Raw genomic sequence first — 27,066 nt, 5'->3', positions numbered from 1 at the left:
AAGGTTTCTAAATGTTTTATACAGCGCATACAATCAAGTATTTTAGTTTTATTTCCTATAAAAATTGTGCAATCCTTTTATGATAATTTTTTTTATTTTTCCCTTTTACATTTCTGTGTGTGAACAGATATTTGTGTCCTGACTGTAGGCCTACAGTCTACATTGCGTATGATTTTGTGTTACATATCTAACAGTAAACATTCAATAAATATTGACATCATTTAATTTTTGTAAAGATTCATTTTATCCATTTGAAAGACAGAGTTACAGAGAGAGGTGGAGACAGAGAGAGAGGTCTTCCATCTGCTGGTTCACTCCCCAGATGGCCGCAACGGCTGGAGCTGCGCCAATCCAAAGCCAGGAGCCAGGATCTTCCTCCAGGTCTCCCACGCTGGTGCAGGGGCCCAAGGACCCAGGCCGTCCCCCACTGCCATCCCAGGCCACAGCAGAAGGCTGGATTGGAAGAGGAGCAGCCAGGACCAGAACCAGCATATGGGATGCTGGCACCTCAGGCCAGGGTGTTAACCCACTGCGCCACAGCACCGGCCCCTTATTATTTATTGATTGATTGATTTTGATGGGCAGAGTGGACAGTGAGAGAAGGAGACAGAGAGAAAGGTCTTCCTTTTACGTTAGTTCACCCCGCAATGGTTGCTGCAGCCAGCGCGCTGCGCTGATCCGAAGCCAGGAGCCAGGTGCTTCCTCCTGGTCTCTCATGCAGGTGCAGGGCCCAAGGACTTGGGCCATCCTCCACTGCATTCCTGGGCCACAGCAGAGAGCTGGACTAGAAGAGCAACAACCGGGACAGAATCCAGCACCCCACCCAGGACTAGAACCCGGGGTGCCGGCGCCACAGGTGGAGGATTAGCCTATTGAGCCACGGCACCGGCCCCCTTATCATTTAATCTCTTTCTCTGATAATGTGTGCTTGTGGTAATTTATGCACATGGCTATCAAAGTTTATTTTCTACTACATTATAATTGTTTCTAGGCCTCATTGATATCCTTTATGTTGTCTAATCTTGACTTGTGTATGATTCGACTAACATTGCAAGACACATGTTTTTGATGTGGATGCTAAGTATTGTGGGATTCATATTCTTTCTGCTTTCCTAAACTATTTATTTATTTTTTGCTTTTTAAGTTTGTATCAGATTCAATATAGTTCGTAGATACAATTCTAAGAGTATAATATCCCCTTCCTTCCTTTCTTCATTCCTTCCTTCCTTACTTGAGCTATTAATACTGTTCCAGCACTGGTACTGCAGAAAAGGATTGTTTCATCAGGGACTCCTGTCTTCCCCAATTCTGGTTTTCTATGAAATCCTTACCTCCATTGATCCTTCCTAGAGAAGTAATCTGGGATGCAGGAAACACACAGTTTCTAATTTCCTGAGGGCTCTAGCTACAGCCTCTACTCTGAACTGATAGCCTCTGGGTATGACACAGGGCTGATATTCCCCATGGCTTCACATTGCTGAACAAAACCAAAGCTGGCACTCATCATTGATAACAAACTGTTAGAGTCTGCAACTCTTCCAACAAGCTCTATTCCTTACCTTCTGTTTTGGGCTCTTTTAACCTTCTAAAATTAAAATGCAGTAAGTCCTGGAGTAGTGGCAAGGGGTGATTTGAGGAGGCCTATAGGCTGTTTTCAGACCAAGTGTAGGTGAATGTGGCCCTCAGAATGAACATCAACAATAATCTCAAAGCTGTATCTTACCTTTCTCAGAATTCTGGCCAATAGGGCCTACATGAGGGAAGAGGGGAAGCATACTTGGAGGATTTCAGAATATTGCCCTTCCCATTATTCCCAGTTTACCCCAGGGACGCTCACTCCAGTCTGGGAACAAACACAGGTCTCCAATGTCAAAAATTTTGGTGCTCTGGGAAAATTAACAATAAACTGCCTATCAGGCTCATTGCAGGGAACTGAGCCCGCAGAGAAGTCTGATCCACAGTCCCTGACATACACAACCTTCAGGTCTCTCTAGGCTCATGGAATATCACAATACAATTAAGTACAAATCTCTGCTTTAGAGATGTCACTGCCTGTCCCCCTACCCTTCCCAATCCCAGGAAGAATGAGACTCAACTGATCTCTGAGGCTGGCTCTGAATTTTTATTTCTTAGCTTCCCCTTAAGTAACTATTCCAATGTGTTCCTCTCCATTTTTACATCTGTTCTTATCCTTCTGCATAGTTACATTTAGTCAGTGGAATCTGGAGCATGCATGCTGTATGTGCCTACTCTGAGTCACATAACAAACAGTTCAGAAATTTTCAGAGCAATGCCTGAGTGGGTTGGGAAAATATTGATGATTTTTAGTGAGACATACAGAACAGAGAATTTAGAGTAGGAATGGGACAGGGGAAAGATGCTGAACTATATTTCAACTTGCTGAATCAAAGGTTCTGCTAGGACACCCAAAGAGAAGGCCAGAGGATTGTAGAAAGATGTAAGAACAGTGAAAGAAGATCTAGAGCTTTGACCATGAAAATGGCCAAGCTCTCTAAGACTTAAAGAATTACCATATTGGGGCTGAAGTTATGGTACCATGGGTTAAGCTGCTGAGATACTGTCATCCTATAGGAACATTGGTTCAAGTCCCAGGTGCCCCACTTTCATTCTGGTTCCATTCTAATACATCTAAGAAGGCAACAGAAGATGTCCCAAGAGATCTGGATGGGGTTACTGGCTTCCAGTTTCAGCATGGCCCAGTCACTAGGGAAGTAAATCAGCAGACAGAAGATCAATATTTCTGTCTCCCTTTCCCCTCTCCCTGTAACTCTGACCTTTAAATTTATAAAATAAATCTTTAAAAAATGGTAAAACATAATTTCAGTTTGTACTATTCTAAAAGAAGAAAGACAAGAGAGTAAAGGATGCGGTTTTAAGAAACAGAGATCTTCAGACCAAATTTTGTAGAAACTTTCCAATATACAAGGAATGAGGAAGTTTTAAGTAAGCTTACTTGGGGTAAGCTCCTGACTGCAGAAGATAGTGAAATGTTACTTCTGCAATGGGAGAAACTCTCAAGAAATTCAGAGACAAATGGAGACACAGTAGTTTATAGGCAACAGAATTGAGCATTTGCAAAAGAAAAATCCTAAATAGTAGGAGAGAATGATGTTTCAGAGAAGTAGTGTCACAGATAAGGATCCTGGCACAGAAAAATGCTGAAAATCCATAGCTGAGAGAAAGAAATTGAGCATCTGTTCTAGAACTGGATATATAGACAAAAATTGAACTAAGTGATTTCAAGAGGTCTTTTGGAAATTCATGACTTCTTAGGGAATTCTTAAAAGTTTGGAGTTGCAATAGAAGAGACTCACAGTGTTGGTAATGATGTTAGTGGGAGACTGGATTGTTAATTGAACACAAGATTCAAATGCAAAATCCCTCAATATTTCTCTACCTCATGGTTAAAATTTTGAAAGACTCTGATGTTAGAGGCATAAGAATAGGTGAATTCTAGTCCCTAAATCATTTCACATCATCAGTCATTCTCCAAGTAGCATTTCCTTTGCTTACCCATCCCCAAAGTTACATAACACGTAAGATCCAAGCAATTTTTTAATGAAGAACAGGCTTGGACAGTGACATAGGGGCTGTCCAAATGTGCACATGATCCACGTAGGAGGAATTCCCAAAATAAGCTACTTCCCTTCCCTTCCCTTTTTCCCTTTCTTTTTCCTTCCTCTCTACGGGATGGTGTATTGTGAGCATCAGCTGGAAGGACCTAGACCTGTGGCACCCCTAGCAGCCTCTCAATCGCAGCATAGATGTCTCCATCCGTGGCTATCAGGGCCTGGAGATTAGCATCATGGTTAGCAAAACCCAGGGCCTTCAACTGCTCTAGTTCTTGCTGGTAGAGATCTGCAGTGAGCAGGGATGAAGATAGTGAGGACTGGATTACCTGGGAATAGGAATTGGCCAGTGCATGGAGGAGCTGAAGAATGACCAAGGTGGACTGCACAGGGTCTTCTCTATGACCTTGTCTTCCAGCCCCAGTTTCAAGGATGCCTATAGCACGCCGTGATCTAGCTGGGTCCCCTAGAATAGCTGGATTCCATAAGAATGGTCTCAGCCCAGGCACCTCCCTGGAGAGTATCTGTAGGCCTTGTTCTATCTGCATCAGTGCCTGCAGTGCTCGAGGGTTGGTGAGGATGGGAAGTAGTGGCATATGATGTCTCAGAGGGCTGACAGCTGCTAGCTGGTGTAACAGAGCTGGACTGTGCTCCAGGGTATTTAAGACTTGACACAAAACAGAGGGTGAGAGCTTTAGCTGACTGGTGGGAGTGACTTTCTCCATCTGCTGACTGTCCTGGGTGGGAAGATCCTGGCTTGAGTTTAAGTCCTGAGCTCCAGTCCTACACCCTGAATTGGGCTGATTTGAGGCCATCTCCCTGACCTGGGCATCCACTCTTGCACTGACCTCTCTTACCAACGTCTTGGCATGTGCAGAAGCAGTGGGCATGGTTGTGTTACTGTCAGCACTGTTCTTAGTACTGGCTTCCCCTCTGCAAGATTCTGAGCCTAGACTATGGCCCTTGGAGGCAGACAATAGGGCCAGCGTGGAGAGCATGAGTTGCTGGATGTCAGAGCAGACTGGACGCATAGCATTGTCACCCCCTGGCACTGCCTTCAAGGCCTCTAGCCTCTGCCTGTCTGCTTGTAGGAATGCTTGTTGCTGGACTGGGTTCTGCAAGGTTTCCAGAGCCTTAAAAGCAGACTCATGTTTCTGTTTGGGCTTTGAGGATTCTGGAACATGGCTGGCATTGACTGGTTTCTCACTTGCCAAGCTTTGAACTAGAGGATCTTCCAAGAACTGCACCACAGACCCAGGTGCAGCCATCAGGAGTTGAGTCAATTGACCAAATAAGTCAGCTAGATCAGGCGAACTCCGGGCCAGCTGGCCCAGCATAGCTAGTGCCCCAGTACCTTCAGAGGCTGATGGCTCAGGACGATGGATGGGACCTGTGGGACCTGTGGGACCTGACAGAGTTCTAGGGCCCGTTAATCCTTTCAAATGGGTCCTCACCACCAAGTGGACTGTAGTGCCATCAAGGATGCCACGCTGGCTCAGTATATCTTGATCACGGAGTATCTTTCCAGTGAAGATGAGTGCCAGTCGATCAATGTCACAATGAAGGCGTTTGGAGATCTCCTTCTTGAAGTGGTAGACGCTGCTATTTTCTGCCAACATAAATTCCTGGCAGTCCTGTGGGGTCTTGACAAACACTCTGATGATGCGTGATGATGGCTCCCCACCAGATACCAGCTGGCTGTCCCCTGCTTCTTCCCTAGCCCGTGCCATATTTTCTTGAGAGCAGGAAGCAGGGCCACTTGAGGACACAGTGGCTCACAGACTTGTAGAAGCCTAGATGTGGCACTGAGCACACCTGGATACAGGTACCTGTAGGTGTCCAGTGATGTCCTGTCACCCACCTCCTGTGGATGCTACCTCCCAGTGTAGCCCTGAGGCCACCTGGCTCCCATAGAAGGGAGAGCTGCTCTTCTCCTGGGCCAGTCTTGGGGGACATGATGTCAGTGATGAAGTCACAGTTGAAAGGTAGCTGGAATGCGGGGAGGGTAGGGGCCCCAACCACTTGCTTGAGATTGGACTTTCTTTATGAATTTATTTTAAAAGCAATGGGGGGGGGTGTCCCTGTCTAGAAACACTTCACAATAGCCTGTTCCATTGTTGAAAATCCTACAGTTTAAATTTGATAAACAAATATGGATGCTTGAAAAAGGCTCAAGTCTAATACATAGCTAAAGAAGTATAGATTCTGGCCAGCACTGTGGCACAACGGGTTAAAGCCCTGGCCTGAAGCACCGGCATCCCATATAGGCTCCAGTTCTAGTCCCGGCTGCTCCTCTTCCGATCCAGCTCTCTGGTATGGCCTGGGATAGCAGTGAAAGATGGCCCAAGTCCTTGGGCCCCTGCACCCATGTGGGAGACCCAGAAGAAGCTCCTAGCTCCTGGCTTCAGATCCATGCAGCTCCGGCCATTGTGGCCATCTGGGGAGTGACCTAGCAGATGGAAGACCTCTCTCTCTGTCTCTACCTCTTCCTGTAACTTTCAAATAAATAAAATAAATTTTTTTAAGAAAAGTACAGTTTCTTGTCACCTGTCCTCTGCTAAATTACTGCACACTGACTAGAGCCCACCCAAGGTCTCCAAGTTCCTGTTTGTGTACAGAAAGAATGAAGATTATATATAATTAGTCCAGCCAGTCTCACTGGGGTATACAGGCAGCATGCACTTTGGATGCCTTCCAGGCTGAGTAATTCACACACTTGGTTCTAAAAAAGACATCATCTATTCCTTAAATAGAAGGTTTCTTTGGGGGAAAAAAATACACCATCATGTATCCCCAAGAACCTATAAACAAAGTGAATATGACGGAAACTCTGACAATCAGAACTGAGACAAGATAAAGAAGTATTAGAGTCTAGCACTGTGTGACTTAACAGTAACAGATGTAAGATATCAGCATATTTGAAGATAAATGTTAAGCTGTATTTCAGCTGTAAAATCAAGTAATAGTGAGTTCCTAAGGCACTGTTTCAGCCACTACAGGCAGATGGGAGCCTAGGGTAAAGACTAACCCTACAGCAATTTCTTTTTGCTGAAAAGATGAATGCATCAGGCTATCACAGGTTTATATCATCAACTGTTGCCATTATATACTTGAATCTTCTTTCTGATTCTAGAATTTTTTGCAGTCCAAAGGACCAACATGCCTGAAATAGAGCAGATATTATTTAATTACTGAGTATTGTTTCAATACAAAAGTCACTGGCAATATTCATTGCATCCTGTGGTCAGGTCGGCATTGGAAAACAGATTACAGATAAGTCCATCAAAGATGAACAAATGTCTAGGAAGATACAGTTGGTAGAGGCAACTCCATACTTGATCTTAGCCAAAAGGCTGAGAAGCGATAGAGTCAACTCCATATGGACTTGTGGAGGAAGTACAGTATCCAGAAATATGTGTCAGAAGTAATGTCAGCAAGATGATACGAGTTTCCAGCCCTTCGTCCCCACTTCCTCCACAAAGAAACACAAACTTTGGCAGCTACTCAAGGAGAATAATGCCTTTGTGGGAGCTTTGGAAAACAGAGGAGCAAAAAACCTAGGAGTGGGTACAGTGAAGAAAGAAAGAATAGCAGTACCACTTTACTTGTGTCACCCCTTCCCCAGGACAACACAGCTTTATTCTGAAAGATCCCATCCTCGGATCATGACTTCTCCCACAAGGGAGAGAATAAGGGCAAAGTGAGGGCTCAGTTTCTCTGGCTTAGCAGGACCCTCCCCAGAAGCATACTCCTGTCTTGCCCAACCCAGAACACTGAAGGGTGACTGAATAGCGAGAGAATGGAAGGAGAGAAAGAAGAGGTGGGGGTTTCAGGTCTTAGCCTTCTTAGTTAAAAGGCCACTATCTTCCTAAATGCTCAAGCCAAAAACCCTCTACCCTGTGTGAATTCCATCAGCAAGTCCTGTCCAGAAAGCCTAAAAACAAGTTCTTTGCTCTATCACTCTCTCTGTACTGTTACTATACTAGTTTAGACAATCTGTTGCCTGGCCTTCTGCAAATTCCTGTACTAGTTAGTCAGCTTCTACTCTTAGGTCTACTTAGCTTCTACTCTTTCATCATAAACTGCCAACTTAACAGACAAGGAGATCAGTTTGTGTCATTCTGGTTAAATTCCTTTTGTGTGGGGGGTTGTAATGGCCCTAATGATAAAATATTGAAAATATAGAATATATAACCTATCATGCATAGAATTTGTTTTAATTTTGGTGAGTAGATTCTTGAATACCAATGTGGTCCCTGCCCATCCTGGTAATATTAAAAAAAAAAAAAAAAGCAATGAGTCCTCTACTCTGAGTCCCTTTGAATGAATACACTGCTTGATTTGCAAAGAATGCACTGACAAACTCATGTGTACAATATGCATGTTTGCAAAAACTATGGAGTCTACCCAATCTTCTATGCCTTTGATTTCACATATCTCTTGCCTCTTGGCTCATTCAGTGGTAAGCCTAAATTAAAGCCTCTTGAACCAGTTCTAAACCATTATACTCACTAATGCTTATCCCAGATCCCAGTACCTTATGTAGTCTGAAGCACATGGGTAAAAAAGTTTTTAACAAGTCTTTTATTCCATTGCAAGAGAATCTAATTTTCAGTTAAATTTAACTGGCTCTGTTACCTTGACAAACAGATGACTGCAAAACCTCAACCATACAATTATTGCAAGACAGCAAAATAACCAGTGGCTGGTAAACTAACTCTGAACTCAAAGAATCGTAAATATCTGCTGGGAATTCCATGCTTTGGGCTTTCCCGAATATGGACAAATTGTAGCAGGGCATGTCCTTTGCTCCATAGAAGCTTGAGGATCCTCTTAACACACAGTGTCTCTCTGACTTCCTGATGAGGACTTTGTCTCCTTCCACCCAGAGTTGTCACTGGGGAGAAAACTCCAGGATGACTATACCACAAGCATCACCTGCTGTAGAACTTCTGCTGAATGAAAAATACCTGATTCTGTCCTGCTGCTTAGCTATGCTCTCCTTGTATCAGATGAGGACATTCCAGCCAATGATGGCTTATGATAGTCTCATAGGTTTATTTCACTGAATTAGATCCCCTGGTGGGAATAGTAAAGGCTATCTCCTTACCACTTTCAGAATGAAATCTAAATTCCTTGACAAATAAAAACCTTCCATAATTGGATTCCTGCCTGGCCCTTTACTTCCTAATGGTGGTTTTCTACCTGCCTACAAAGCTTGGCCGTTCACAGCCTGTCTTCTACTCCTAGAGCACATTAAGTGCCCAACATATTCTTTAAAGCCACTGCAGTAACTTCTCCCTAAGCCTTTAATATTTTACGGTACCTAATCTTCTCAAAATTGTCCCTTTTTATCATTTGGATCACCAAGGTCTTCTCAGCCATTCACTACTTTAATTTTATGGGTAAAACACATCATCGAGTGATATTTTCTTCTTTGTTTACTAATTTTATTTTATATATCTCTTGTCTAGAATACAAACCCCCATGAAAACAGGGACCTCATCTTTGCTACTGTAACTCCATTGCCTAGTAGGTACTAAATGAATATTTACATATGTAAATTAGAATAATGGAGGCTGTACAACCACTTATGGAAGATGCATCCATTTGATTACATAAGAATCAGCAAAATAAATGGAGGTAGGCATTTAGCCTAGTGGTTGAGGCATCCATTAAGACTCCCACATACCACATTGGAGTATCTGGGGTTAGCTCCCTGACTCCAACTTTCTGATTATGTGGACCCTGGGAGGCAGAAGTGATGGCTCAACTTACTCAGTTCTTGCCATCCATGTGGGAGACCTATTTTGACTTCCTCGCTCCCGGGTTTGACCGTTTTGATAAATTGGGAAGTGAAACAGCACATAGGGACTTTCTCTGTCTCTCTATCTTTCAAATACTGTAACTGGTGGCAGCACAGTTTCATCACCGCAATATCCATTCAGAAAATACAACAATCAAAATAACAACCAAACAATTGTAATGCTTAAGCAAACTCACATACATAGGACTCATGCAAAACTACAATTCTTTTTTTTTTATTTTTTATTTTTTGACAGGCAGAGTGGACAGTGAGAGAGAGAGACAGAGAGAAAGGTCTTCCTTTACCGTTGGTTCACCCTCCAATGGCCGCTGCAGCTGGCATGCTGCGGCCGGCACACCACGCTGATCCGAAGCCAGGAGCCAGGTGTTTCTCCTGGTCTCCCATGGGGTGCAGGGCCCAAGCACTTGGGCCATCCTCCACTACACTCCCGGGCCATAGCAGAGAGCTGGCCTGGAAGAGGGGCAACCGGGACAGAATCCAGTACCCCGACCGGGACTAGAACCCTGTGTGCAGGTGCCACAGGCGGAGGATTAGCCTATTGAGCTGTGGCACCAGCCAAAACTACAATTCTTTCTAGAGAAAAAAAATGAATCTTGAATAACTGGCAACATTACCTATGATAAAAGGGAAAACTACCATAAAGTTCCCAGTTCTCCTCTAATTTTTAAGTGTAATGGAAAGTCAATCAAAACCTTGTTTGAACTTTCTGAAATTTGACATCTTCTATAAAGTACATTTGGAAATTTTAAAAGACACATTTAACCAAGGTATTTTGCAAAGAAATAATGAATGAAGCATTGTACTTTTTGTCACTAGATATTTACAAGTTAAAATAATTGAATAAATTAGTACTAGGAGATAAAACTTTAATTTTTTTTATTTTTATATTTGACAGGCAGAGTAGACAGTGAGAGAGAGACAGAGAGAAAGGTCTTCCTTTTGCCATTGGTTCACCCTCCAATGGCCGCCGTGGCCGGCGTGCTGTGGCTGGCACATTGCGCTGATCCGATGGCAGGAGCCAGGTACTTCTCCTAGTCTCCCATGCAGGTGCAGGGCCCAAGGACCTGGGCCATCCTCCACTGCATTCCCGGGCCATAGCAGAGAGCTGGCCTGGAAGAGGGGCAACCGGGACAGAATCCAGCGCCCCGACCAGGACTAGAACCTGGTGTGCCGGAGCCGCAGGCGGAGGATTAGCCTATTGAGCCATGGCGCTGGCCTAGGAAATAAAACTTTAAAAAAGAGAAATATAAATGCACATATATAGGCTATGGTAAAGAAGGTATTTCAATCCAGTGTAGATATTTGCAGGATTAAAAGCTACAACAATTTCCATTAAATAACTACAAATTCTACCCTGCCCTGCTTTTTGGGGGGTAAAGAACAAAACAGAAATTCAGTGAATTTGATTTAGCACCATGGTTAAGAGTATGGATTACGGACTTCAAATCTTGGCTATAATGTGAAGAGTTCTAACTTTAAGCTCTATTTCCCATCTGGGTACTCCTTAGCTTTCCTCATATAAAAAATAGGGATAATATTACCCACACTAAAGAACTCAAACAAGAATCAAATGTAGGAGCTTAGAACAGGGCCTTGCATTTAGTAAAGCCTCAATAATTGTTGGATATTATTAAAATTAAATGTAACTAGTGAAATCCTAAAATACCTAAAAAATATATGGCACATGACTATGATAGAGGTATTAGAATATTTAGAACAGAGATCTGTATAAACACATTTAGCTGTTTTGATAATATTCTCTTGAACTGCCATCTACCCTCCTAGGTGTTTGTGACAAAAATCAGCACTACAGACTTTATCAGTGTTTTTTGGTTTTTTTTGTTGTTGTTGTTTGTTTTACTTTTCTCACAAACTCTTGGTCTGAAGAAAGGGTACAATTTTTTTAAAAGGAATCAAATAGTAGAGCTAGAATGATCAAAGGACCATGGCTTCTTCCTTCTCTTCTCCATCCACACACCCCTTTGCCCTATCCTTCCAAGGCCTGGATGTCTGATCATGGGCGATCTGATAGCGTAAGCCTCAAAGCAAGGAAGTCTCAGGAGAATGCCCTTTCTGTAACATCAACCGGGGGGGCTCTCTTCTCCCCAAAACCCCAATGGCATACAGCATGCCATTGTGTCTTCTGTTGGGTTTTCTATCTACCCAGTCTGCCCATTCACTTTCTCATTTGGTCACTCATTTACTCAGTCCTCATTCAACAGTCATTCAATAATCTTGAGTGTGTTGTATGGCCCGGGCACTCAGTTGCTAAGTGGAAGGCAGTGAACCTCCTCATCCCATCCCAGAAACTTTTTTTTTAAATTGCATGCACCAACAGGGAGCTGAGCAAGAAGATGCGGAAGCCGGCACCGCAGCAGCGCCGGCACACCAGGTTCTAGTCCCGGTCGAGGCGCCAGATTCTCTCCCGGTTGCCCCTCTTCCAGGCCAGCTCTCTGCTGTGGCCCGGGAGTGCAGTGGAGGATGGCCCAAGTGCTTGGGCCCTGCACCCTATGGGAGACCAGGAGAAGCACCTGGCTCCTGCCGGATCAGCGTGGTGGGCCGGCCACAGTGCGCCAGCCGCGGCAGCCATTGGAGGGTGAACCAACAGCAAAAGGAAGACCTTTCTCTCTCTCTCTCGCCTCTCTCTCTCTCTCACTGTCCACTCTGCCTGTCAAAAAAAAAAAAAAAAAAAAAAAAAAGATGAATTCAGTCTCTGATGAAGCTACAGAACTAGGCTTCCAAGAACCCTGTCCCTGTGAATGGCTCTCAAAAGAATATCATAGTCCCACCCTTCTTCCTCCTCCCTCTCCTATCCCCATTCTTATTTTTATAAAGAACTATTTTCAATTAATATTATAGGGTAGGGTAGGAAGAATCACCAAGTTCCTAAATTTGTATATAAGAAATACATTTAGTTTGAATACCTTAAATTAAAAAAAAAAGATGAAAAAGATAATAAAGTTTCTAAAGCCAAAGAAAAAAATGGATATGTCAGGAGAACAAAAAGAACACTCATCTCACTAGCCGGGAGCTTTAGACTGAGCCACCAGCTGTGTGCCCTGGTGAGCTGGGCTTACCTTCATTTGAGCCTTCAGGCTTCTTCTGGGCCAGATGGCAGACAGACAAAGCAGCAACATTTCTTTCTGTGAGACTTGTATTCCCTACCTGGTCTTCCAAAAATGGAAACTATAGGTTGTATTATTTATCTTCCTTTTAGAGGGAGCCATGATGTACTCACATTATGAATTGCAGGAAAGGAGGGATACAAAGTCTTTCTTCTTCCTTTTCCTCCAGCACTACCACTAACAAGAGTTTCTTTGACCTGGACAAGAACTTCCCTGAGAGGGAGTAAAATGGAGAGTTCTTGAAGATTAGTGCTCCTCCTGGCCTGGACATTGGCCTAAATTCCTGGAATAAGATTATTCCCCAAAGCTGGTTTTCTCTTCTTTATTTTGTAAACAGGTGGTTCAAAGGTAGACGGTCAGGCCCAGGTATTCTGGGGCACAGGCAGAGGATTGGTTTCTCCTAGACTGAGTCTCTGACATTTAAATACTCATCACAGTCACTTCCACCATGGCGGTCCTCCCATCAGGGCCCTTTCCCTTCCTTGTCAGGAATGTAGCATGAAGTATTCTTGTGCTTACACTCCCATTCCGTGATAAAACTCTGACTTAACAGAGTATGTTTTGAATGTGTGCTTGTGCATGCACATGTAAGACATACCCACAGGAAGTTGTATTTAAGTGCAAGTGTATTTTGTACATTGTGTATTTATGCTCATGCCCAGTGTATTTACCAGTGTGATTCCTTGAACACGTTTATGCATTGTTCTCTTGCTGGATTTGTGAACTTTTACTCCTTTATCCTGGAAATTCATGTGCAATGGAAAGCAACCTTGCAACCTTGATTACAAACAAGAAATTAGTCTGAGGGCCTAAGTCACCTCCCAAGGGCTTGGCACTACCTAACTCGGTGCTTTTGTACACCATGACTCTTCTCCAAGAATATTCTCCTCCTGTCTCAAAGTTTTTTACCCATTTCATTCTTATCACTTTTCAAGTTTTAACTTGGAGCACACACTGATAGAAACCTTTTCTGTCTCACTGAAGAAAGTCCTGTTCATTTTATTTCACAGGTCCTCATCTTTTCTTTGTAGTCTTTATCATAGTTCGTAATTATACATAGTAAACATTCTTTGATGTACTCACGGTTTGAACAGTTGCTACTATCAGATAATAATACATATGAGTAAGATAATGTCTTTTTTACTCATATTAAATTCCTAATAACTTTAAGAATGTTGAGTACATAATAAGTACTCAATTTTTGAGTCAAAAGTTGTGAGCAATAAACTCTCTGAACCTGGCTACAAGGGACTTTTTATAAACTTGGTGAGATACAGCAATCTTAGAATTCAATCTGAATATTTGCATCTCTGTCTATCCACCCAAGAATCAGCATCAAATCCTGAAGTGACAGCCACCTATGTGATAGTTTCAGGCGCGTGCGCACACACACACACACACACACACAAGAAATGGTGCTCTCTCTTCAGTCAGGCTGGTAATAGGGAACTGAAAATGATGCAGGACAAAGAATGTGAAGGGTCTTTGGAAGGACATCAGGAAAGCCACAGGCCTCAACCTTGAAAGAGTTGCAGCAACATTCCCTCCTCTGTTCTCTGGGACTCAGAGCCCTCTAACATCAAACTGTGTGTTCCCCATCCTAGCCTTTTCATCCATGTAAGACACGATCCTGATCACCACCCATTTCCCCCTTGCTCATAAACCACAATAATCAGACTCAGACAGTGGCTGACACTGAAGAGTAGATGTAATTGCATCTCAAGATAGTCATACACAGACCCAGACTGGGGCCTTACGGGGGTACAGTGGAGGGAGTGGTTGAGTCATTCAGCATCCCCACCCTGTTTCCAGCTCTTAGTCTTCCTCGGTGACTCTGGAACAACATTGTCTCCAAGTAAAGGGCATCATAGTAAATTTGGTTTATAGTGCAGCTGTATTCAAGAATAGGAGAACTAGGGTAATAGGATATGGGGAAAAGGCACAGAGGAAAAGATATGGTCTGAATAATTAGGGCTCCTATGACTGCCTCAGCTTCTCCACTGCAGCATCCACATCACCGCCCGTAGCGATGAGAGCCTGAAGATTGGCTTCAGGATTCAGAAACCCCATAGCCCGCAGTTGTTCCAGCTGCACTCGAAAGTGAGCCTCTGGTTGCAGTTGCTGGGTATTGGCACCCACTAAGGCTTGCAATGTCTGGAGGAAGGGAGTAGAATGGAAGCCCAGCTCTTCTGTAGAGCACTGTGCTGGGGAAACCTCAGGAGCTGGGGGTGGGGGGGCATCCTCAGTCATAAGGGCACCTTCTCTAGACTCTGAACTTCCTGCTACATTGCCCAGCCCTCCTGGGCAAGGCATGAACCAAAGTAGGAGGCGAGGGGCTTCAGCAGCCAGGATCTGCAGGCCCTGCTCAATCTGCAGCAGGGCTTGCATGGCACGGGGGTTTGCCATGGCCGACTGAAGATGCAGAAGCAGTGGCAGCTGCTGGTGCGTCTCATCCTGCAACTGCGAGACCTGATTCATGCCATTTGGCCTCAGAGGTATTGGATGTGCCTGTGGTGGCAGCCAGGGAGGTTCAGGGACCCCAGGAGTGGCTGTCATGGGAGAAGATGGCGAAGGAGTAAATGGGGCCCTGTTGGCAGAATCCCCGACCCCAGAGACAAGATCAGGCAAGCTGGTGTTATGGCCAGTAGAGCCCTTCCCTGAACCATCATGGCCTCCATCTTTTCCAGTGCTGCTCCCTGGTGGGTATTTCAGAAAGGCTGGGCAGGAAGACTTTCCCTTGATTGATACTGACTCCTTGGGGAGGGCCTGACCTGATCCCAGTTCCTGGGATGAGGGTGAAGCTGGAGGAACTCTATTTCCTGGTGATGGTGGTTCCAGGTTTGTGTTGAGGGTAGATCCAGTCCCTTGCAGATAGTTTCCTAGGGAACGGGGATTCTCATGCAATTGCTGGAGGTAGTCATAGAGCCCTAAACTACCCAGAAAGTTTGGAACCCTATTTCTAATTTCTGATGCATCCTGGTCCCCAGGCCTCCTTCCTTGTCTGCCATTCGAGCTTCCATACGTGGCAGTCCAGGGGTTGGGGAGGGGATCACAATTCTCTGTCCTTGAAGGTTGGCTGCTGGTGGTGGTGGCATTAGAAGTAGTGGAAGTAGCAAAAGGATTTCCACCAAACTGCTCCTGTACAGCATTGAGCATTGGGTCCATAATATCTGTATACATGGTACGAAGCACATTGTAGCCCCCAGGGATGCTCTCCAGGTTACTGAGCGCCCGATCCTGGCTACGCATCATCTCCTGCATCATGGCGGGATTACGTAGAAACTCCAGCGTCTGCCGCATGATTTCAGGGTTGTTGAGAATATGCCCAATCTCAGGGTTATGTTGGATCAACTGCTGCATGTGGGGGTTGTCAAGAACCAGCTGGCGCACCAGACCCGTGTTAGACAGCAAACCCTGGATGAAAGGGTCGTCAATCAGCTGAGCCACAAACTCAGGCACAGATACATGCTGCCACATCAATGAGTTTGCCTGGTCAGAATAGCTCCCAGAGCTGAGGCCCAGTCCATTGAGACCTGTAAGTTCACCTAAGTTGAAAGTAGGAGGCCCATCAGCTGTGTAAATTGAGCTTGGTGATGGGAGTAATCTGGGACTTGGGCCTGGGGTAGGGACTGAAGTAGCTGAGCCCTCATTGCCCATGGTGCGGCGCTGCATCTTGATGACCAGGTGGACAGTGAGGCCATCTCGCACTCCACACTGTGCCAGTGAGTCAGGGTCCTTGAGGATTTTGCCAGCAAAAATGAGGACCAGCTGATCAGGGTGGGCCTTAAAGCGCTGAGATATCTCTTCCTTCAGCTGCTGGATGGTACATGTGTCTGTAACTGAGAAATCCTCTTTGTCCTTGGGCGTCTTCACTGTCACCTTGATGAGGTGGGGATCCTGGACTGGTGCTGGGTTGCCCTGTGGCAGGGCCTCTCCACTTTTGGCCATGGTAGGCAGCAGGAGACCCAGGTCTATGGGGACACAGCTGGGGGATGGGGATAGAATAAGATCACTTTTTCAGGCAATGGCGAAAGTCAGAAAGGTGAGCATGATAGGGTCTTGAGCTTGGGTTAGGGGACAATGGAACATTCCAGACGGAATGAGGCTTGAGGTCCCTGGGAGAGGGAGAGGTCAGGAGAGGGAAATTTTGGGCCCTGGGAAAAAGTTCTGTAGTTAGTTTACGGTTGAGGGGTGAAAGAGAGAAAGAAAGGCCCATTCTGGGGAATACACACCAATCAGCTGTGGCCCCGTCCTTCCTCTTATGCAGGGCTCCAAATCACCCTCATCTTGCTGCACAGTCACCCCTGAGGCTTTCTGGGCCGGAACCCACTTCATCGGGTCACCTCTGTGACCTCAGTACTGACATCACAACCTCACACAGTGGAATCCTGAGAATTCTCTAAGGTTCTCTGGATTCATGGGCACTCCTGCACTTCCTCTCTCCCACCCCCAGCCCACACGTACTCTTTAGCCCTTCTATTTCCTGTACCTGAATTGCCTTTCTCATAACGAGGGTCCTGGGATGACTACATCGCAAGTCAAAAGCCTTTCCATACAACCTCTTATGAGGTATGAGGATACTCAGGCTGGGCTTGGCCAATTGTGAAAAGCTCCTTAATTCTTTGTGTCCCTGTAAATACCTGAATTCATCTGCTTCCTAGTTGAGAATCTTTTTTGGGGAATCCCATTTTCCTTTCTTTTTCTGACTCAACATTAACCATAATTCTACAAGTATTTGCAAAGTATGAATTTGCTGACAGGATTTGAGTATAAGAGAGGAGTCAATTACGTCCAAAGGAACCCCCCAAAAATGAACTTACTGGAATAAAATTAAAAGACCAGGGAGTAAGCAGGGTGTTAAACACAATTAACAGATTTTTAAACAGATGTATATATGTTTGCCTATTTTACATCCAAATTGCAGATGTAGAAAAGTAGTTGAATATTATGAGTACAAACTTCTTTAGTATTTAGAGAGTATTTAAAACCTTGGAGTCATAAGATTATTTAACAAGAATAAAGAAAAAGCATAAAGATTTTTTTAAAAAAAATTCTTAGTCTTGTGGCTCTTTAAATATTTAGTAGTCAAGGAGACCAGAAAAAAAATCAGAAAGCTGAAAGGAAGTAAAACAGAAGGAACAGAGAGAAAGGAAGAAACAGAGGCAAAGACAAAGAGACAGAGAACATAAAGGAAGAGTTCCGAAACAAAGAGAGTAGGGTGGCACTTGGCACAACAATTAAGACACCAGTTGGGACTCCTGCAGAGTACCTGGGTTCAAGTCCTAACTCTGCTCCCAATTTCTGTTTTCTGTTGATGTGCACCCTTCGATGCAGCAGGTGATGGTTCAAGTTCTTGAGCCCATGCCATCCAAATGGAAGAGCTAAATAGAACTCCTAGCCCCTTGACTTCAGGCTGGTCCAGCTCCGGCTATAGTGGATATTTGGAGAGTGAACCCCCCCTCTTTTTCTCCTTCAAATAAAATACATAAATAAAAAAAAATTTTAAAAAGGTGACAGGAACCAGCTGTGTCAAATGATGTTGTTGTGTCAGTAAGATGAGGACTAAAAATTAGTCACTGGATTTGACAAAAGAATAATTGGAGATCATGATGAAGCCAACTTTGTGTGTGTTGTAGAGGCAGAAAGCCTAATTTAGAGTGTATTTAAGAGCCAACAGGGGGGCAAGTGCTGAGCGGGTTAAAGCCCCAGCCTACAGTGCTGGTATCCCATATGGGCACAGGTTCAAGTCCCGGGCGCTCTTCTTCCAGTCTAGCTCTCTGCTATGGCCCGGGAGGGCAGTGAAGGATGGCCCAGGTGCTTGGGCCCCTGCACCCGTGTGGGAGACCAGGAGGAAGCATCTGGCTCCTGGCTTTGGATCAGTGAAGTGCCGGCCGTTGCGGCCATTTGGGGAGTGAACCAGCAGAAGGAGACCTTTCGCTCTATCTCTCTCTCTGTCTGTAACTCTACCCGTCAAAAAAAAAAAAAAAAAAGGCAAATAGGTTGATAAGGAAGTGGATGTAGTAAATCCTGTAAATGAAAGCAGGGAAATGATGACTACATGGGAATATGAGGCAAAGGGTTTTTAGTTTAGATTTCAGATGAAACTAGTATCATAATTTTATTCTGTTGGAAATAATTCAATGAGAAGGAAAATGCAATACAGGAGAATCTTAAGAGTAAATCCCAATCGCTTCTCGGCCCTTTGGCTAAGATCAAGTGTAAGAATAAATCCTGGGGCCGGCGCTGTGGTGTAGAGGGTAAAAAGCCACCTCCTTGCAGTGCCAGAATCCCATATGGGTGCCGGATTGAGTCCCGGCTGCCCCACTTCTGACCCAGCTAATGTGCTAATGTGCCTGGGAAAGCAGTGGAAGATGGCCCAAGTGCTTTGGCCCCTGCACCATGTGGGAGACTTCCTGGAAGAAGCTCCTGGTTCTTGGCTTTGGATCAATGCAACTGCAGCCATTGCAGCCATTTGGGGAGTGAACCAGAGGATGGAAGACCTCACTCTCGCTCTCGCTCTCGCTCTCTCTCTTTGCCTCTGCCTCACTGTAACTCTGCCTTTCAAATAAATAAATCTTTTTTTAAAATAATGCCATGGACTGGCGCCATGGCTCAATAGACTAATATTCCGCCTGCAGCGCCGGCACACCGGGTTCTAGTCCTGGTCGGGGCGCCGGATTCTCTCCTGGTTGCCCCTTTTCCAGGCCAGCTCTCTGCTGTGGCCCGGGAGTGCAGTGGAGGATGGCCCAAGTGCTTGGGCCCTGCACCCCATGGGAGACCAAGAGAAGCACCTGGCTCCTGGCTTCGGATCAGCACGATGCGCCGGCCGCAGTGCACCAGCCGCGGCGGTCATTGGAGGGTGAACCAGTGCTAAAAGGAAGACCTTTCTCTCTGTCTCTCTCTCACTGTCCTCTCTGCCTGTCAAAAAAATTAAAAAAATAAAAAATAAAAAAATAAGAATAATGCCAGAACTAAGCAGACAGTTAGTGTACAAATTGAAATGTGTTGTGTTCTTTTGACTACCTTGGTTTAATACCCACTCTGCTGCTGACTCCAGCTTCCTGCTAAAGTAGACACTGGAGGCAGCAGTGATGGTTAAGTAATTGGGTCCCTGCTACCCACATAGGAGACTTGGCTCCTGGCTTCAGTCTGGTCCAACCTTTGTTGTTGTGGGCATTATGAGTGAACTAGTAGATAGAAATTTTCTGTCTCTCTCACTCTCTGTCTCTCAAATGAATGAAAGATTAAATAATTTAATTTTTAAGAAAAGAAATTCAGAAAGCATAAACAATTTTTTACAAAATAATTATGCCTGAATGGATGACAAAGTTGTCTTTTTTTAAAGATTTATTTATTTATTTGAATAGCAGAGCAGAATATTACTTATTTGAATAGCAGAGCAGAAAAGAGGAAGAGACAAAGAGAACTCCTCCATCCAAATTCACTCCCAAAATGGTTTCAACAGCCAGGTCTGGGCCAGGCAGAAGTCAAGATCCGGGAAATTTATCCAGGTCTCCCACACGGATGGCAAGGCTCACATACACTTGAGCCATCTTCCACTGCCTTCCCAGGTGCATTAGCAGGAAGCTGGTTCAGAAGCAGAGCAGCAAGGACTCAAACTGATGCTCCAACGTGGGATGCAAGTATAGCAAGTGGTAGCTTAACCTGCAGCTGTTTGACAATGCCCAACCCTATGGAGTGGTCTTGAAGCTAGAATACTAGCACAAGGAAGCATCAGAAAAATGCAAGGATGATACTTACCCATATCTACTTCCACAGTGAATAAAAGAAGCAGTCGCCTGTGCTGGAGAAGCACTGTTCTCAGTGGAAAAATTTCCATTATATTAAAAACTAAGAATTATTAGAAAAAAGGTTATAGATATGAGGCTTTTTTTTTTGACAGGCAGAGAGGACAGTGAGAGAGAGACAGAGAGAAAGGTCTTCTTTTGCCGTCGGTTCACCCTCCAATGGCCGCCACAGCCGGCGCGCTGCGGCTGGCGCATCGCGCTGATCCGAAGCCAGGAGCCAGGTGCTTCTCCTGGTCTCCCATGGGGTGCAGGGCCCAAGCACTTGGGCCATCCTCCACTGCACTCCCAGGCCACAGCAGAGAGCTGGCCTGGAAAAGGGGCAACCAGGAGAGAATCCGGCGCCCCAACCAGGACTAGAACCCGGTGTGCCGGCACCGCAGGAGGAGGATTAGCCTATTTGAGCCGCAGCGCCGGCCCTAGATTAGAGGGTTTTATTGTTGATAAATTTTGATTTATAAATAGTGGGATAGAAAAGTTTGCAGAATTGAAAAAAAGTCTTTTTTAAAAGACTTTTGGCCGGGAAGAGAGCCAGCGCTGTGGTGTAGTGGGTAAAGCTGCCGCCTGCAATGCTGGCATTCCATATGGGCGCTGGCTCGAGACCCAGCTGCTCCACTTCTGATCCAGCAGTAGAAGATGGCCCAAGTATTTGGACCTCTGCACCTGCATGAGAGACCCGAAGGAGGATCCTTGCTCCTGGCTTCAGATCGGCGCAGTTACAGCCGTTGTGGCCAATTGGGGAATGAGCCACCAAATGGAAGACCGCTCTTCCTCTCTCTGCCTCTCCTCTCTCTGTGTAACTCTGACTTTCAAATAAATAAATAAATCTTAAAAATTTTTTTTTTTGCTTGAAAGCAGAATGACAGCAAGAGATGTTCCATCTGCTGGCTCACTCCCCAAATGGCTGCAACAGCCAGAGCTGGGCCAGGCTAAAGTCAGGAGCCAGCAATTCATCAGGGTCTCCCATGTGGGTAGCAAGGAATATTTCAGCCATCTTCCACTGCTTTCCCAGTTGCATTAACAGGGCTCTAGATCAGAAGTTAAGCATCCAGGACTCTAACTGGTGCTCCAACATGGGCTGCAGATATTGCAAGAAGCAACTTAACCCACTGTGCCACAATGCCAGTCTCTGAGACTTTTATAATTGGTTGTGATGCTGATGTAGGGGTCTCTGGAAGAAAGCTTGCTAGAAGCACTTGGAGCTTTGGGGGTCCTTCACTCTTGCAGATGGCAATGTGAAAGCTAGGAAGGGGTGGCTGATATGGAGCGCATAATTCTTTGTGGGCCCTTTTTAGAATGCAGAATCTGACTATTAGTCACCACCACTAAGACAATACTATCTCTCATCTACCCTACAGCAAAACCTCCACCTGGCTTTGTTGCTTCCATGATTTCTGTTTACTATATTCTGTTCTCCCTTCATAATCAGACTGATAATTGCATTACTCCATTCTTTTGTTGAAAAGCCCAATGAGTTTCTTTTTATTATTTGGCATGTGCTTGATGTCCTTTTCTGTTTTAATTAAAACAGAAAAACAGCTATTTATAAAATTACTTAAGAAGTAAACTCTATAGTTACATTAAAATTTAATTCAATGAGATATTTGGAGCACAATGAAGGAAGCATATCAAAGAGAAACACAGATGGGTGTTGGGTATAACAGTTAATGTGCTGCTTGGGATACCCACATCTCATATAAGAGTGCCTCAGTTTAATTCTCACCTCTGCTTCTAATCCAGCTTCCTGCTAATGCACACTATGGGTGGCAACAGGTCAAGTAATTGGATCTTTACCACCCATGTGGGAGACCTCGATTGAGCTCTTGGCTCCAGGCTTCAGCCTGGCTCAGGCTTAGCTATAGCAGGCATTTGGAAAGTGAATCAACAGAAGGGAGATGTTTCTCTCTATGCCCGCCTCATCTTTCAAATAAATAAAATTTAATTTTTAAAAAGACACTGATTTCTATGAAGATAATGATGCAAAGGGAGAAATATCAAGCATGACTATAAAGAAAGTTCAAGGAAACAGGAAGAGAATAGAGAACTCTTGTGTTTCACTTGTAGCTTTTTGGATCTTCTAATGTATTAAAGTGTCTGCAGTGTGCCCGCCAGTGACTTTCTATTACATCCCTAATAAAATCCAAGCTACTCACCAGACCTACAAAGCTCTTCTCAGTCTGATTTCTCTGCTGCATCACCTCCTTCCTCAAACAGAGAAAGAACACCCGTACCTCAGAGTTGCCACTCTCATTCAGACTCCTGTGCCTGCATCGTCCTTCTCCAGGGGAATTGCACGTTCACCTCCTCCATTTCCTTCTAATTTCTGCTCATACAACACATATTCAGAGAGGCTTTTCCTGATTTCCTGATTTAGAATAGCTTATCCTGATTCATTTATCTTCATCACATTTATTAAAACTTAATATACTTATAAGTTAACTTGAATACTGTTTCTACAAAAGAGAGTAAATTCCACAAAAAAATGGATCCTTGCTTTGCAGTATAATTTATCCATTGTCTAAAGCATTGTTGATGTATTAAATTACATCAAGAACTTATTATTTATTTAATAACTGAACACTTGAATCCCAATTGATTGCCTATGCTACCCAGTTAGGATACTTTAGGTGAGGCAGGAAGAAAAGACAGGGCCTTAGCACCTGGGGAAAGAAGAGCTGCATAATGTATGCTGAAGAATGTGATGCCTTTTAAGGAGCTGTGTCCCATGGGTTGGTGGAATATGCAGTGAGGGTGGCTACAGCTTTCTCTGTACGCTAAAGACATAATAACAGTGACAGCTCATCGAAATCCTAATAATTGAGGCAATGGCAAATAAGAGACTCTAATGGTGAAAGTACTCACTAGGACCTGGTTGGCATGTGGATTATTTTTATTCTGGTACATCCCAGGTCATTCTTCCACTTTCTTTCAAGCTTGAACAATGTGAGCTTGAGAAATCAAGATAGTTTTTAGGACTGAATACCTGGATCTATCTATGTAGTATGTTTCCCTTTCTGTATGGCTGTGTTATAAAATTCTTCCCTTATATATATGGGTCTGTTTAGGTATCTCTAGGTCTTTGTGTATATTTGTGAATGCACATGGTTTTGTGCACATGTGGGTTGACTCTGTGTGCTTATATATGTGAATCCTTGACTATGTGAATGTCTGTTTATAAGAGCATAGTGTGTGCAACCATGATAATTCTGGTCTTGGCATTCATGTGAGCGTGTGTTGTGTCTCTGTGTGTATTCATGTATGTGTGGTAGATAACACAAGAATATCATTCAGTTACTTGCATTTTTAAAAAATAATCAAAGCCAAACCTTAGATGGGAGCAAGCAGTTGTAGCCATTTTATTGACAGATCTTCCAGCAATGGCCAATGATTCGTTACTCAGCAGTGAAAGCACTGGTTGAGTTCTTCTACTCCAGGACTTTTCCTGAATGGAAGCAGGAGAGGCAGAAACGCAGGTGAAGTGACCAAATGTGTCAGTGGCAGTTATGAAGCAGACAGGTAGGCATGGTGGGTTACAATCCCCGGGATCTCTTGAGCTTGCGGATAGCAGCATTGGTATCCCCCTCAGTAGCAATGAGTGCCTGTAGGTTGGCATGGTGATTCCCAAATCCCATGGCCTGGAGAGATTCCATCTGCTTGCTAAATCTAATCTCAGGGGCTTGAAGAGGGTGGGAAAGGTCTCCAGCTAGGGACTGTAGCCTCTGTAGGACTGCTCCAGATTTGTGACAGCACTCAGGTGCTTTGGGATCAGCCATTTCTGGAACATTTCCATTCCAGGGAACTGTGTCAGGGTAATTGCAGTTGGGGGCAGGAAGCCAACCCAGGCCCCATAGGTAGGGTGCAACCCAAGGCAGAAGAACAGGAGCTTCTGTAGCCAACAGCTGGAGACCCTGCTCAATCTGCAATATTGCTTGTGATGCTTTAGGGTTGGCTAGGGCTAGAAGTAGGTCAGAAACCTGAGTCTGCTGCAGGAATGTGGGTAGCTGTTGCCTCCACTGTTCACTCAGCTGGGGCATACTCATGAACAACATCATCTGAGCTGCCAGGCATGGGTTGCTCATAAGCAACTGCATCATGCCTCCTGTGATCTGGGAGTTAGTCTGCTCCTCTGACAGCTGGAGGTCATCCTCTAATCTCTGGTCAGAACTATCTAGTGAGATGGTGCCATCCCTGTCTTCTTCCTGAGGCTGCTGGTTGAGCTCTATACTAGGTAAAGCTGGTATTCCTACTGCCTGTTGAATGGTACAGATATGGCTCCGGTCCTTGGTGGAGATTGTGGCAGTACTTTCCCTGGAAGTATAGTTGACCCCATTGATGGTGGCATTGGCTGAAGTGACTGAGGATAAGCCACAGGAACTAGTATAGATGACCCGAGTTGTGGAGAGCTGTGGAAGCTGTTCTTGCCATTCCTGGGAAGGTGGTGGAGGTGGGGATGAAGGTTGATCTTGTCCTTCTTCTGGCACTTGCCCTGCCAGGAGGGCTGTGAAAGGGTTGCCCCCAAAAGGGTCTTGCAAACTGTTGATTTGGTCAATAGAATCAGCATAGCTCTGACCCACTGCATTGCTCCCACCTGGAACTGTCTCTAAGCCCAGGTAGTGTGGTGGGTTTTGTGGATGCTCAAGGTTCTGTGCAGGTTGCTGCATCTGCATTACCTCTTGGATCATGGCAAGGCTTCTGGCAAGCTCTAAAGTTTGCCATAGAATCTCAGAATTGTCAAGGAGATGAGAGACTTCTGGGTTCTGCTGCATCAATTGTTGCATGTCTGGGTGTTCTGAGATGAACTGCCGCATGAACTCTGTGTTGCACAGAAGTCGCTGGATATTAGGATTCTCTAGCATCTGTGCTATGCGTTCTGAATGACCTATGTCCAGATCCTGGGTATGCACCTTGGGCACAGCAGACTCCACCAAATGGGCTGGTTCCACTGGGGTTTGACTCATACCAGCAGGCTGGTATACCCCACTGCTGTTTTCTTTGGTGTTCCTGTCCTGGAGACAGGACTCATTTGTTGGCAGTTTCCTAGAGGAATGGGCTAGGGATCTGGAGCCATGCTTGGACTTGATGACCAGATGGATGGTGTGTCCATCCACTATGCCCCACTGGCTCAGTGTGTCATGGTCTTTGAGAAGGCGGCCCATGAAGACCAGCACTAGTTGGTCCATTTGGCATTTGAAATGAGCTGATAGCTTCTGCTTGAACTGCCTTACCGAGGTATCATCACCTACAACAAAGTCTTTCTGGTTGCCTGGTGTCTTCACTATTACTCGAGTGACCCTGGAGGAGATTTTTCTGTCTTCAGGGAGATCTGAAGGATGCCTGCTGTGGGACATCCTAGGTGTTCGAGAGACGACATGTGGCATGGACCTCAGTGTGTAGGCAGATGTGAGCAGGTAGAAGTAGGGGCAGAAGGGGTGAGGGCAGGAAAATGCTTCTGTTGTCCTTCGTCTCAGATGTTTTTTTCTCAGGCCACAGGCTGGCTTCGTTGTTGCCCAAAAAGTGAAGAGTGACTAGTCGAGGGCCAGTATTTTGTGATGTTACACCCTCACCCCAGTTCTCCAGATGTGGCCCAGCTGAGGTCTGTTGTGGCTACTGTTTCATACTTGGCACAAGGTGGACTAAATCCTCTTGGGGCTGCCTTCCTCCTGCCCCACCCACCAAGGACATGACCTCTTCAGCAGAGGGATATTATGATGTCAATTTTAGCCTCATACACTACCAAGACCAGGCAGGAAATATGGACATATTTGGGAGTCCAATTCTCTATAATAAAATTTTACAGAAAACTGAGAACAAAGCTCCTTGATGAACAATGTGTTCTTCACAGTGCTATGTGTAGTTCCCTTAAAGGGAAGTCAAGCTTTTTATATGAAACATTGAGTTTAGTGAAGCACATTTCTGTGAGTAAAAATAGCATCTTCCCTAAAGGAAGGACTTTAATAATTTTTCTAGTGAGCTGGATAAGGTGGGCCTTAAGCATGAAAATGGAACAAGTTGAAGGTCTTAGGTGGAAAAGGAGGCCATGTTTTTTTCTGGCATCTAGATTTTGAAATTCTAAACTTAATTGAATGTGTTCTCATATGATAGGGAAAAAAAATCTCCTCTCCTTTAGGCAAACATAGGGGTACCCAAGAATGTTTCCTTTAAATGTTTATTTATTTGAAAGGGAGGGAAGGAGGAAAGGGGGCGGGGGGAGAGAGAGATACAGAGGCAGAGACAGAGACAGAGAGACAGAGATTCTATCTTCTAGTTCTCTCCACAAATGCCTACAACAGCCGACGCTTGGCCAGGCAAAAGCCAGGAGGAGCTGGGAACTCATTCTGTGTTTCCTTCATGGATTTCAGAGGTGCAAGTACTTAAACCATCATCTTCAGCCTCTCAGAGTGTGCATTTATAGGAAACTATATCAAAGCAGATCTGGGATTTGAAACCGGAGACCTCTATATGGGATTCAGTCATCCCAAGTGACATCTTAACTCTTTTACCAAATATCTATCATTTATGTCTATGCTGATATTTGGATGTAGATGGAAGTATTGTACATGTGAGTGTAAATGTATATATTTATTGAATGTATATTTGAGACGATATGTATGAGTGTGAGAGTGTATGCATCCTTTGGTGACAGGAAAGATTTTGGAGTTTGAATCCTTATGCATTCCATATGCTTACCTGGAGAGGGAGGAGTATCATGCAGACAGATA

General features: G+C 44.8%; 3 protein-coding genes across 6 annotated transcripts in view; all 3 read right to left on the bottom strand.

The window, feature by feature from the left end:
* The window catches only part of LOC100352379 (ubiquilin-1), a 113,777-nt gene extending 108,228 nt beyond the window's left edge, over positions 1–5,549 (bottom strand). Inside the window, exon 1 of one of the 2 annotated variants that reach the window (XM_008265039.3) lies at positions 3,920–5,549. In XM_008265039.3, coding sequence (XP_008263261.3) covers positions 3,920–5,320 — 1,401 coding nt within the window. In that variant the 5' untranslated portion in view covers positions 5,321–5,549. Of the gene's footprint in view, positions 1–3,563 lie in introns of those variants that run through there. The other variant, XM_017344860.3, reaches the window with a different exon arrangement.
* An 8,683-nt stretch (positions 5,550–14,232) lies between these two features.
* On the bottom strand, positions 14,233–16,972 carry UBQLN3 (ubiquilin 3). 2 transcript variants are annotated; one of them, XM_008258925.4, is made up of 2 exons: positions 16,775–16,972; positions 14,233–16,527 (listed from the first exon to the last, which is right to left on the bottom strand). In XM_008258925.4, exon 2 carries the CDS (start codon positions 16,488–16,490, stop codon positions 14,520–14,522), a length of 1,971 nt encoding a protein of 656 aa, XP_008257147.3. In that variant the 5' UTR covers positions 16,491–16,527; positions 16,775–16,972; the 3' UTR covers positions 14,233–14,519. The 2 variants fall into 2 exon arrangements, with proteins under 2 accessions (XP_008257147.3, NP_001164939.1); NM_001171468.1 differs by lacking the exon at positions 16,775–16,972 and having other exon boundaries at positions 14,520–16,490.
* A 6,905-nt stretch (positions 16,973–23,877) lies between these two features.
* On the bottom strand, positions 23,878–25,725 carry UBQLNL (ubiquilin like). Of its 2 annotated transcripts, XM_051848723.2 has the most exons (2): positions 24,226–25,695; positions 24,051–24,122 (listed from the first exon to the last, which is right to left on the bottom strand). In XM_051848723.2, the coding sequence occupies exons 1-2, from the start codon at positions 25,693–25,695 to the stop codon at positions 24,051–24,053; spliced, it is 1,542 nt and encodes a 513-aa protein (XP_051704683.2). The 2 variants fall into 2 exon arrangements, with proteins under 2 accessions (NP_001164940.1, XP_051704683.2); NM_001171469.1 differs by having other exon boundaries at positions 23,878–25,725.
* Between the last annotated feature and the right edge of the window lie 1,341 nt (positions 25,726–27,066).

This window comes from Oryctolagus cuniculus, chromosome 1, assembly GCF_964237555.1.
Source record: "Oryctolagus cuniculus chromosome 1, mOryCun1.1, whole genome shotgun sequence".
Lineage (NCBI taxonomy): Eukaryota > Metazoa > Chordata > Mammalia > Lagomorpha > Leporidae > Oryctolagus > Oryctolagus cuniculus.
The sequence above is the reverse complement of the archived record's forward strand: the minus strand, read 5'-3'. Positions and strand labels throughout refer to the sequence as shown.